The sequence below is a fragment of the Haliotis asinina genome, chromosome 15 (assembly GCF_037392515.1).
Source record: "Haliotis asinina isolate JCU_RB_2024 chromosome 15, JCU_Hal_asi_v2, whole genome shotgun sequence".
Classification (NCBI taxonomy): Eukaryota; Metazoa; Mollusca; class Gastropoda; order Lepetellida; family Haliotidae; genus Haliotis; species Haliotis asinina.
The window spans coordinates 18,986,383-18,999,879 of NC_090294.1; the positions used below are offsets into that span (position 1 = coordinate 18,986,383).

General features: G+C 39.6%; 1 protein-coding gene across 1 annotated transcript in view; it reads right to left on the reverse strand.

Annotated features, from left to right (window-relative positions):
- The window catches only part of LOC137265857 (shootin-1-like), a 44,370-nt gene that overhangs the window by 22,402 nt on the left and 8,471 nt on the right, over window positions 1–13,497 (reverse strand). Inside the window, exons 2-4 of the mRNA XM_067801316.1 lie at window positions 6,938–6,990; window positions 4,500–4,560; window positions 4,107–4,201 (exon numbers count right to left, since the gene is read on the reverse strand). Of these exons, the coding sequence (XP_067657417.1) occupies window positions 4,107–4,201; window positions 4,500–4,560; window positions 6,938–6,990 (209 nt within the window). The remainder of the gene's footprint in view (window positions 1–4,106; window positions 4,202–4,499; window positions 4,561–6,937; window positions 6,991–13,497) is intronic.

Sequence of the window (13,497 nt, forward strand, 5' to 3'; positions counted from 1 at the left end):
CTCCACCTACCTTTGTGGCATGATGCTCCACCTATCTCTTTATAATAATGCTCCACCTACCTTTGTGGCATGATGCTCTGCCTACCTTTGTGGCATAATGCTCCACCTATCTCTTTATAATAATGCTCCACCTACCTTTGTGGCATAATGCTCCACCTATCTCTACATAATAATGCTCCACCTACCTTTGTGGCATGATGCTCCACCTATCTCTTTATAATAATGCTCCACCTACCTTTGTGGCATAATGCTCCACCTACCTTTGTGGCATAATGCTCCACCTACCTTTGTGGCATAATGCTCCACCTACCTTTGTGGCATAATGCTCCACCTATCTCTACACCATAATGCTCCACCTACCTTGTGGCATAATGCTCCACCTATCTCTTTATAATAATGCTCCACCTACCTTTGTGGCATAATGCTCCACCTATCTCTTTATAATAATGCTCCACCTACCTTTGTGGCATGATGTTCCACCTATCTCTACATAATAATGCTCCACCTACCTTTGTATCATAATGCTCCACCTATCTCTTTATAATAATGCTCCACCTACCATTGTGGCATAATGCTCCACCTATCTCTACACCATAATGCTCCACGTACCTTGTGGCATAATGCTCCACCTATCTCTTTATAATAATGCTCCACCTACCTTTGTGGCATGATGCTCTGCCTACCTTTGTGGCATAATGCTCCACCTACCTTTGTGGCATAATGCTCCACCTATCTCTTTATAATAATGCTCCACCTACCTTTGTGGCATAATGCTCCACCTATCTCTTTATAATAATGCTCCACCTACCTTTGTGGCATAATGCTCCACCTATCTCTTTATAATAATGCTCCACCTACCTTTGTGGCATAATGCTCCACCTATCTCTACATAATAATGCTCCACCTACCTTTGTGGCATGATGCTCCACCTATCTCTTTATAATAATGCTCCACCTACCTTTGTGGCATGATGGTCTGCCTACCTTTGTGGCATAATGCTCCACCTACCTTTGTGGCATGATGCTCCACCTATCTCTACATAATAATGCTCCACCTACCTTTGTGGCATAATGCTCCACCTATCTCTTTATAATAATGCTCCACCTACCTTTGTGGCATAATGCTCCACCTATCTCTACATAATAATGCTCCACCTACCTTTGTGGCATGATGCTCCACCTACCTTTGTGGCATAATGCTCTGCCTACCTTTGTGGCATAATGCTCCACCTATCTCTACATCATAATGCTCCACCTACCTTTGTGGCATAATGCGGGGCGGTGGGGTAGTCTAGTGGTTAAAGCGTTCGCTCGTCACGCCGACGACCCGGGTTCGATTCCCCACATGGGTACAATGTGTGAGGCCCATTTTCTGGTGTCCCCCGCCGTGATATCGCTGGAATATTGCTAAAAGCGGCGTAAAACCAAACTCACTCACTGTGGCATAATGCTCCACCTATCTCTACACCATAATGCTCCACGTACCTTGTGGCATAATGCTCCACCTATCTCTTTATAATAATGCTCCACCTACCTTTGTGGCATAATGCTCCACCTATCTCTTTATAATAATGCTCCACCTACCTTTGTGGCATAATGCTCCACCTATCTCTTTATAATAATGCTCCACCTACCTTTGTGGCATAATGCTCCACCTATCTCTTTATAATAATGCTCCACCTACCTTTGTGGCATAATGCTCCACCTATCTCTTTATAATAATGCTCCACCTACCTTTGTGGCATAATGCTCCACCTATCTCTACATAATAATGCTCCACCTACCTTTGTGGCATAATGCTCCACCTACCTTTGTGGCATGATGCTCCACCTATCTCTTTATAATAATGCTCCACCTACCTTTGTGGCATGATGCTCTGCCTACCTTTGTGGCATAATGCTCTGCCTACCTTTGTGGCATAATGCTCCACCTATCTCTTTATAATAATGCTCCACCTACCTTTGTGGCATAATGCTCCACCTATCTCTACATAATAATGCTCCACCTACCTTTGTGGCATAATGCTCCACCTATCTCTACATAAAAATGCTCCACCTACCTTTGTGGCATAATGCTCCACCTATCTCTACACCATAATGCTCCACCTACCTTGTGGCATAATGCTCCACCTATCTCTTTATAATAATGCTCCACCTACCTTTGTGGCATGATGCTCTGCCTACCTTTGTGGCATAATGCTCTGCCTACCTTTGTGGCATAATGCTCCACCTATCTCTTTATAATAATGCTCCACCTACCTTTGTGGCATAATGCTCCACCTATCTCTACATAATAATGCTCCACCTACCTTTGTGGCATAATGCTCCACCTATCTCTTTATAATAATGCTCCACCTACCTTTGTGGCATAATGCTCCACCTATCTCTTTATAATAATGCTCCACCTACCTTTGTGGCATGATGCTCTGCCTACCTTTGTGGCATAATGCTCTGCCTACCTTTGTGGCATAATGCTCCACCTATCTCTTTATAATAATGCTCCACCTACCTTTGTGGCATAATGCTCCACCTATCTCTACATAATAATGCTCCACCTACCTTTGTGGCATGATGCTCCACCTATCTCTTTATAATAATGCTCCACCTACCTTTGTGGCATGATGCTCTGCCTACCTTTGTGGCATAATGCTCCACCTATCTCTTTATAATAATGCTCCACCTACCTTTGTGGCATAATGCTCCACCTATCTCTACATAATAATGCTCCACCTACCTTTGTGGCATGATGCTTCACCTATCTCTTTATAATAATGCTCCACCTACCTTTGTGGCATGATGCTCTGCCTACCTTTGTGGCATAATGCTCTGCCTACCTTTGTGGCATAATGCTCCACCTATCTCTTTATAATAATGCTCCACCTACCTTTGTGGCATAATGCTCCACCTATCTCTACATAATAATGCTCCACCTACCTTTGTGGCATAATGCTCCACCTATCTCTACATAAAAATGCTCCACCTACCTTTGTGGCATAATGCTCCACCTATCTCTACACCATAATGCTCCACCTACCTTGTGGCATAATGCTCCACCTATCTCTTTATAATAATGCTCCACCTACCTTTGTGGCATAATGCTCCACCTATCTCTTTATAATAATGCTCCACCTACCTTTGTGGCATAATGCTCCACCTATCTCTACATAATAATGCTCCACCTACCTTTGTGGCATGATGCTCCACCTATCTCTTTATAATAATGCTCCACCTACCTTTGTGGCATGATGCTCTGCCTACCTTTGTGGCATAATGCTCCACCTATCTCTTTATAATAATGCTCCACCTACCTTTGTGGCATAATGCTCCACCTATCTCTACATAATAATGCTCCACCTACCTTTGTGGCATGATGCTCCACCTATCTCTTTATAATAATGCTCCACCTACCTTTGTGGCATAATGCTCCACCTACCTTTGTGGCATAATGCTCCACCTACCTTTGTGGCATAATGCTCCACCTACCTTTGTGGCATAATGCTCCACCTATCTCTACATCATAATGCCCCACCTACCTTTGTGGCATAATGCTCCACCTATCTCTTTATAATAATGCTCCACCTACCTTTGTGGCATGATGTTCCACCTATCTCTACATCATAATGCCCCACCTACCTTTGTGGCATGATGCTCCACCTATCTCTTTATAATAATGCTCCACCTACCTTTGTGGCATAATGCTCCACCTATCTCTACATAATAATGCTCCACCTACCTTTGTGGCATAATGCTCCACCTATCTCTACATAATAATGCTCCACCTACCTTTGTGGCATGATGCTCCACCTATCTCTACATAATAATACTCCACCTACCTTTGTGGCATAATGCTCCACCTATCTCTTTATAATAATGCTCCACCTACCTTTGTGGCATAATGCTCCACCTATCTCTACACCATAATGCTCCACCTACCTTTGTGGCATAATGCTCCACCTATCTCTTTATAATAATGCTCCACCTACCTTTGTGGCATAATGCTCCACCTATCTCTACATAATAATGCTCCACCTACCTTTGTGGCATAATGCTCTGCCTACCTTTGTGGCATAATGCTCTGCCTACCTTTGTGGCATAATGCTCTGCCTACCTTTGTGGCATAATGCTCTGCCTCAAAGCGACATTCCAGTTCCAGCTCATACTTCTGCTTGATGACCTCGTACTCCTGATACGCAGGCTGCCACACTGCGGACAGAATATGCTTCTGCATTTATAGGTGATGGAAGAAAAAATTCACACACAATGACCTAACAGTTAAGTGACGTATGTGTAATGAGTAAAATTGATACATTTTTCTTTCATTTATTTTCACAAAACATGCACGCACGCACATGCACACATGAATGCAGACACACACGCACACATGCACACATTACAGCATCAACAAAACAAACGAAACAAACAGAAGGTTTCATATATACTTCTGTGCCTGTACATAGTTGGATTACAGACAACAATTCAGAATTGAAAACCTCCAACTTACATTCCTTGACATTGTTGAGCTGCACATCCTTGTCCTTCACCAGTTGGACCAGAGCTTCGAACTGCAACATATTAAACCAGTGTCAGTAACAAAGCAACATTAGTAACACAGTAAACATAGCAATGTAGCCAAGAGTAAACAACATAATAACCCTGGAGAAGCAACCTAGAAGCTCAGGGTAAGCAACATAGTAACCCAGGGTAAGCAACATGGTAACCCAAGGGAAGCAACATAGAAGCCCAGGTCAAGCAAACACAATAGTCCAGGGCAAGCAACATAGTAGCCCAGGATAAGCAACAAAGTAGCCTAGGGTAAGAAATATAGTAGCCCAAGGTAAGCAGCATAGTAACACAGGGTAAGAATATAGTAGCCCAGGGTAAGCAATATAGTAGCCCACAGTGACATAGTAACCCAAGGTAAGCAATATAGTAGTAAACAGGGCATATACAACTTAATATGAGTAACAAAGTAGAACAATGTTGCCATCATAGTAACATGCAGTAAGCTGTACAGTGGTAATACTATATATACACCACAGAAAGCTAGTGTAAACAACACTGTAACACACAGTATAACACATACTGTTATTCAGTAAACATCTCCTTCACTTTATGCACTATTTGTCACCGTTCCCAGGCATAGATCTTCACATCTTGATGCAGAGACCTCAGGCACTGTATCTTATTAAAGATCTGATTTGCAATAAGTCGAAGACACCATCAAAAACTGCTCTTAAGACAGCTGTAATCATTGTCATCAGATTTGTCTCAGCTATGACTAGATCACCAGGTATTGCCAGTACTTTTTCATATTATCCAAACTAGCAAGTAGTATTTTAACATTACACAGCCACCACTTAACAGAAAATAAACAACCAACCAACAAACAAAAATATATCCTTAATATCTCTTTTTGTTTTAGGGGTATTGTTTTTTCTCACTACATAAAATTTTCAAAATATTACAGATCTCATCAATAGGCAGATGCACAGAAATAGGTCCTGGCGTTGCTCTTACTGATGACTGTGGTTTGCCATTTTTTGAATGTTTAAAAAAGTGTTTCATACTGGAGCATGGGGAAGTATATAGCTTTTTTGTTTACAGTCAGAGCAGGCAGCCTTGTTGAAGTTTCTTACTAGGAAACTAATACACAACATGTGGATTGTGCTATATCAGTGTTGAATTACAATATTAGCATCTAACCAGCGAGTTTTGCTTTTGTTTAAGTCTGTCCAAAACACTATTTATTTCATTATAATTTACAAATAAAATACCAATAACCATCCGAAACAAACTGTCTCACAGACTTGCTGGAAGCACATCATCATATTTGGCAGATTGATGTTCATGATGTGGTCACGGGATTGTCTGATCTAGCCTCAGTTATTATTGTAATATAATTCAAAATGCATCAATACTGCATATTTATGCTTCATTTGCATACACATATGCATGTACAATTAATTTAAGCCCACCAAAATAAATATAATTCTGTGTAATTATACCATGCATCATTTTCAATTTCTGTATGAATAATTCTTTACAGGTATTTATTTGCAGGTGAAAAGGAGGTATCAAACACTTTCAAGTTTACTAACATATACATATACACACTTAGAGCTGTATCATGCTCGCAACCTCCCTGTTTCTTACGAGGGAGAAGTGGAGAGAAAAGGACAGCCAGGTGTTTGAGAAGGACATGCTCAAGTGCTGACAAAGTTGTTTATTCATTAACCTGTGTTGTGCTGTCTCCATCCATTCTCACACACCTGCCTGTCCCTTTCTCTGCACTCCTCCCTCGTAACAAATAATGAACTGTGTCAATACTTTGATGATAGTTTGTTAAACAACTTTTTTATTCATAGGACAAAAATTCTGCAAAAACCTCACAGAGTTGGTATGATGTTTCAGTTATGATCAGCAATTCAATCAGTCTTTTATATTTATAAAAATATGATTCATCAGTCTGTCATCAGGAGACACCAGAAATGGGCTTCACAGATTGTACCCATGTGAGTATCGACCCATGTCTTTGACGTGACAAGTGAAAGCCTTAACCGCTAGGCTAAAACACCCCCTCATTCACAACAATATGGAACAAATCAATGGAAGTTTAGGTGCAAGGTTCATGGCATCTTATTTTAAATATCAACTGGTGAATATATATAAATTTTCCTCCCTCAAACACCTTAGAAATATTATTATGCTCAGAAATACCATCCAGGGCACCGTTTCACAAAGTTCTTGCAAGCCTAAGGTCTTGTAAGTTTTCTCGTAGCATTTGTAGCTCCTATACCATATCACAGGAGGTACAATGCTACGAGAAAAGTTACGAGATCTTAGGCTTACAAGAGCTTTGTGAAACAGAGCTCTGGTTGGAGAATGTACAATTAGTGTCTTAAGATATGAACAATGGAGGCAACCATTTTTAATACTTACCTTTGCTTCATTTTCCTTTTGTTTTTTCAGAACTTCCTCGTACTTATCCACCACTGCAAAATAACACAAAACATGTATAATACATGAGTACTTGGATTAGGAAGTTCTCAGTAAAATTTTCAAAAATGAGGACACAGTATATCAAGACCTAGAACTGCTTCGGAGGACGGATGGGCTAAAACAAATTGACAAAAAAATATGGAATTATAAACAAAAGATTGCTCATAAAATAAGACTGACAGTATTTTATTATTGATAAACTTTGCTATGTTTTGTGTTACTCCTGATGTTTGGGATGAACATTGAGGCTGTTTTTGTCTCTTGGAGGATACGTATTGCCAAATAAACAGGAAGAATAATTTGAATATAGATTTAGTTCAAGTGTGTTTGAAATGTTACAGTGCTGCATCTAAAGACAACAGAATTTCAGTCAGGCATGAATAGGATGTGATGCACATACACACAGTGGTCAAGGTGTGTGAAACTGTAGGGTTGATGGCTTGTTGAATAATGCCACATTCCAGCTATATGGTGTCAGTCAGTAATAATTGAGTCTGGACCAGACAATCCAGTGATCAGCATTGTGAGCACTGTAGTGCGCCTGAAGGGGCACTGTAGTGCGCCTGAAGGGGAACTTGCATACACAAATGCTCTTGAGTTACACACTAACTTAAAATACGTTAAGAACCTACAACATGGTGACATGTGGATCTCCATTCTGACTGAAAGAAAAGAGGGAAGGTAAGCTTCATCATTATAGAGCCATGATATAATGTCGAAAATCAGGAAGAGATTTCGTCGTTGGCTGCATATTTAAAAATTTTAAAAAATAAGCTGTTGCAATGTCACCATCACCCAGTGTGTCAACATGATCTTCTCAAGCAACATTTAAATGTAAGGATGGACAGATTGCTGTATATGCCCAAGTCATTGACCTGTGAACCAAATTTATCTACATTCAATAACTTTCTGAAAAGGCTTAATGCTTTCAAAGGTATTATTGTCAAACCATCCATTTTCCAGACAATAATGTTTTCTCTCATTTTGTCCTGAAAAATGACCTTCTGCAGGCTGGAATCTCAGCAGCTACCTTCGTTGCAATAATTCTAAGAATGTACAACAAACTCTGTTATATCATGCTTCTGATCATTAAGTATTTTGCAAATTCAAACTCTTTACTGGTCTGAACAAAAAACTAAACTGCATATTATTCAATAGCATTTCATTGTGTCACCAAAGATTGGGTCACAGATTTCCTACAAAACTATTACATGCATGTTCATGTTCCCACAAACGCAAAGACAATTGAAGGCAGTTACTCACATACCAATTTAAGAGTTACCATGTCGGATGTGTTCCCTGAGGTGACATGAAGCAAAAAATCCCAGATATAATGAGTCAACTTATTGTACAGGTATGTGTACCTGACTGTTATCTTGATACATATAATTTCATTCAGAGATTGCACACAAAGGCCTGGCCTTCCTTGGGGAACTACCAGGAAGTAAAATGACAAAGCCCTGTACTAGTACATCCCTGCGGACAAAAGGAACGCTAGGGTATGAAGCATTTGCAGCTGTTTACATGTGCAACTGAAAAGAATATCAAGCAAAAGCAGATAAATAAACTGAAAACAAATTGCTTGTCAAGTCAAGTGTGGAACCAAAGGGTTTAGACTGTGTTTGCTATTATGAACAATAGATGACATGTCTGCCAAAGAATCTTCCTGAATCTTCTACAAGCATTTACTGGTACATGTATGTATGTGTACTTGTAACGGTGTGATCATAGAATGTTCTCCTCTTAGACCTTCTTGTATTCAGCCACATGACAAGATAACTACAGTTGGAAACATAAGTCTATCATATCTACTTTCTCTCATTTGTGTTTTGCTATTTCATTTTTTGATACTTAGAAACTATCTTGGTATTATGAAAATATTCATTCTAACAATCAGTGAACTGATATTATATTGTTTTCAAGATCTGATTAATACTTTCAAGAAAATCTGTTGTTTCATTTTCCATTCCACAATAAATTACTGAGCTATACTCAGTCAAAAAAGAACCTTCACAAATTGTACTTTTTAATAATAATGAATATTTTTTCTCTGATGATACATCTATGTATCCGAAATGGGATCCCTATCTTTCGACTCTAGCAAAACATTAGCAAAACCCACTAAAACCCATCCATTCGTCGTGCAAATGACGTTAGTGCCAAATCAGGTTTTGCACATGCAGTCGATCACGTGATCTTCGCATCAGAGTTTTCTGCATTGGCATGTGTTTGCATTGGCCTCAAGAACTGAAAAAACACTTTTAAACCACAGTTCTAACAGTACTTTAAATGCCACGATTGTCAAATGTGCAACGTAAATGTGCAACCTGAATGTGCCGTTGGCATGTTGCAAGTGGGAAGATCAGTTATTGACGCCGCAACAGCAATGGGATGCAGCCATCGTACTGTGTATGACTTGCAAGGTCGTCTACAACAAACTGGCACCACTTCTTATCACCAAAGGTCGGGTCATCCACATGTGACATCATGAGCAGAAGACCGTCAAATTGTCCAACGTCACCTACATGACAGATTTCTGCCGGCTACACGAACCAGGGCTGTGACGTTTAGACCTTTGCTTTGCTTTGCTTTGCTTTGCTTTGCTTTGCTTTGCTTTGCTTTGACTTGACTTGACTTGACTTGACTTGACTTGACTTGACTTGACTTGACTTGACTTGACTTGACTTGACTTGTTCTGCTCTGTTCTCTTCACTGTTTGTTTGAGGCTGAAACTATCTGATGGCAGTTGGTAAATAATCAATCCTGGACTGAGTTCGAAGAATGGACTGATGACTGACAGCATGAGCATCAATCAACCTAAACATTATATCTTGATACACAACCAACTTAGTCACTGAGCCTGACCTTCTGTTTACTTGCCTCGGACATCTAGGATAACACTGTTACAGTAAGTTACAGATTCTGATACTTTTGCTAGGTTCAGAAGGCTGCACAAAGTAAATGATTTAGTCTACACCAGTGTACTGATCTTGAGGAACATTCAGCACACATTGAGCATGTCTTTTTTTTGTCATTTCAGTAAACAGATAAATAAGGAAGCGTATGCAATGTTTAGTTTCACTGCAATCAATGCAGTTTGAAATTACTGTGAACAACTGAAAGTGTTTTGTTCGATGTCTTGACAGCTGTAAATATATCTGTCTCTAAGTAACAGGAAGATTCACACAGGAAGTAATCAATTAGGTCGTTAATATGAATTACTTTTATCAACATTACTGCAACTTTACTGACAAGCTGAAGTCATTTGTTTCAGTAATTTTAGACTGGGATGACAATGCTATTATGGGAGGTTGCATCAAACAAGCTCCATACATGGTTCCAGCAACCTGGTATAATGTTCTCACTGTAGAAGGTAGCATTGCCAGAATGAAGAAGAGATGACTACAGTCCATTTGAGTCAGAAACGGGTTAAATTTTGTCTTTGTACAAAATTGCCACATAAATATAAATAGTACACATGTTCATCATTTACTAATATCCAACAGCTTTCTGATAATTGAACACTTTCCTGACTCCACCAAAACAAGCTGTTTAAGAAACTATCATCATTGAAAATGCAAACATTGTTATGTGATGCAGTGGGGTGAAACCACAGAAATGGAACACCCACTATCTCATCATGCACCGGATACACATGCCTGATGAAAAATGAAGTTGAATGCTGATGTGAAACAGTTGATGACTAAAGTGTACGATTTTTCCCGTGCAGAAGCCTAAAGGGGCAAACCATTTTTTGCCATTAATAAATTCCGTAAGAGGGCATCAAAAGCATTAGGAGTATCAGCAAGGGTACTGACAACTGTTTCTGAAACACAAACATTGTGAGGGAGATGTGAAGCAGCTAGGGGTTGTGTCAAAGTCACACATATTAAAACATTTGGACAACTTTCAAAAGAACCTTGTACTGCAGTCTATCAACAAGCTCTATTCTAAAAACAAATACATGCTGCTGAAAATTTTAAAAAAGCATTTGAATAAAGAACACAACCTGAGAGGATCAAAGTACACACTATGGCGACTCTTAGACTCTTTCAGGTATCGCTATAAGAAAATTTCAGGGGAGAATAGGTCAGTACTCTGTGAACACCTTGATATCGTTTGCTTGAGAAATAACTTTGTCACGATAATAAAGGAGAGGCGTGAGGAAGGGTTCGAGTCTTTGTACTTGGATAAAACCTGGGTCAAGGCCTCGCACACTGCCAGCAGTCAGTGGGTACCCGATGGGGGTGATAAGGGGTCACATAGAAAGCTGCCACTAGGGATGGGAGAGAGACTAATCATTCTCCATGCTGGTTGCTCCAGCAAAGGCTTTCTACCAGACTGTGACTTGGTATTCAGGGCAAAGTCCACAGAAAACAGAGACTACCATTCCAAAATAAATGGTCAAATTTTCCTTGACTGGGTTAAAAACAAGTTGGTACCAGCTCTACCAGAGAAGTCTTTTATCGTAATAGAAAATGCCCCATACCACAGCGTGCAGGACCCCGACAGTAAAGCCCCGACATCGAATGAAAAGGTGATATGATATCAATGGCTAGACAAATTTCAGATTGCAAGGTCTTCAAAGGCATGGAGGCCTTAGCTATGTGAGATCATAGAAGCCCACAAAGGTGAACCTTTCTACAAAGTTGACAGTTACATAAACACTGTAAGGATCATAATACTCTGTGACTTCCACCCTATCACTGTAAACCTCATTGAAATGATATGGGGTATTGTCAGTGGAGAACAAACACAACTTTTAGATTACGTGATGTAGAGGTTTTGGTTATGGCAGGGATACTCTCTATATAGGCTCCTTGGTTATGGAAACCCTTAACAAAATCACAACTAAAACTTGACAAAACTGTGTCAACAAGGCAGGTAACGTCATTGAACAATTTGGTTAATTGTCTCAGGATGGCTTACAATAGGCAACTGTGTAACACTTGTCATCCCTTTAAGTCGTGACTATGACTCTATGACTCTATGACAGATAAAGAACCAACAGGTCTCCCGGAATAGATTTTGAGATGTCCCCTGCCGTGACTGGCTGTTCCGTTTCTGCGGTTTCACCCCCACCACAACAGATAACAATGTTTGTGTTTCCCAACTACATCACATATGTACATCCTGTTGCCAGTAGTCATGCATATCATGACTTCCATATCTTTTGATATATACATGTTCAACTACATTTCATAAGAACTGTACACAATGTTAACTGTGATAACATGCATGCATTCATAGCGGAAACACACTGAACAAGTTTGGCTTTAAATATTTGACTGGTTGTAAAAGGTGACATTTTGATGCGATAACATTAAGTTGGTGACTTGGCTGAAGGTATTTCATTATTAATAGTTATTCCTTAGATCAATCTTGGGACCAGACAATCCAATGATTTAAACTGTGTTTGGTGAGATCTGCAATTACAGACTGTGGTACGGAGCTGGAGTGAGTGAGTTTAGATTTAGACCACTTGTAGCAATATCCTAGCAATATCATGGCAAGGGACAGCAGAAAGGGACTTCATACATTGTACACATGTGGGAAATCGAACCTGGGTCTTAAATGGCATGAAGAGTGAACACTTTAACCACAAGGCTACTAGGAGGTAGGATATTGCTAATTGCATGACAAACAACACTCACAAACATCTAATACAGCATTTATACACGCAACAATGTTCCCACACTGTCAACCCTCTTGTGGTATTCAGACCACAGTAGATTCCATTGAACAGGGTTAGAAGAACAATACTAATGATGAGCACAAAGACCTCTAATTTTATAGTGTAAGAGCTCCATCCAACACCAGACAAAGAAGTTGCCCAGACATGTCATTTCAGATGAAAAATTCTTCACACTCTTCTTTCCTTATTTTTCTATTCAGTGAAAGAAAGCGCTGTTTATTTGGATCAAGGTTATGGAATCAAGAGAGATAACTCCGATGCAAAAGAAAATGCTGAACAGTATCTGTATTCACACGTCTTTTCAAACAAGGTAAGTTTTGTATTAAACAAACAGTAACACCAATATCTTACGCAACATTCATTATAAACAGCTAGTTTTACACACTATCCCCATGTAAGGATTTGAACTGTGATCTTCAGAGAGACAAGCAAACACTTTAACCACTAGGCTAAGCCACCGGCCCTCAGTCCTAAAACCAAACATTTTTTTTATTTTTATAACTTACAGATCAAGTTGGGAAAAATAATTTCTGTTCACATTATTTTCAGGATCTGTTAATCTGATTGACCTGTCTGCTTGCCTGTCCTAGGTAGGTCACAGGACTGACAAGACGATGATAAATGATCTATTTTGATCATAAAGAGGTATGTTGACATATCAGGCAGGATATGAAAATACAATAAACATCTGCTTGGTAAAATCAAGGAAGTAACGTAATTCATCCTCAACCACTTATGATAACCTCAGTCAACATTTCCAACTGCCCAAGCATGTATTCTTTTCTAAATTAAATGTCAATGTATA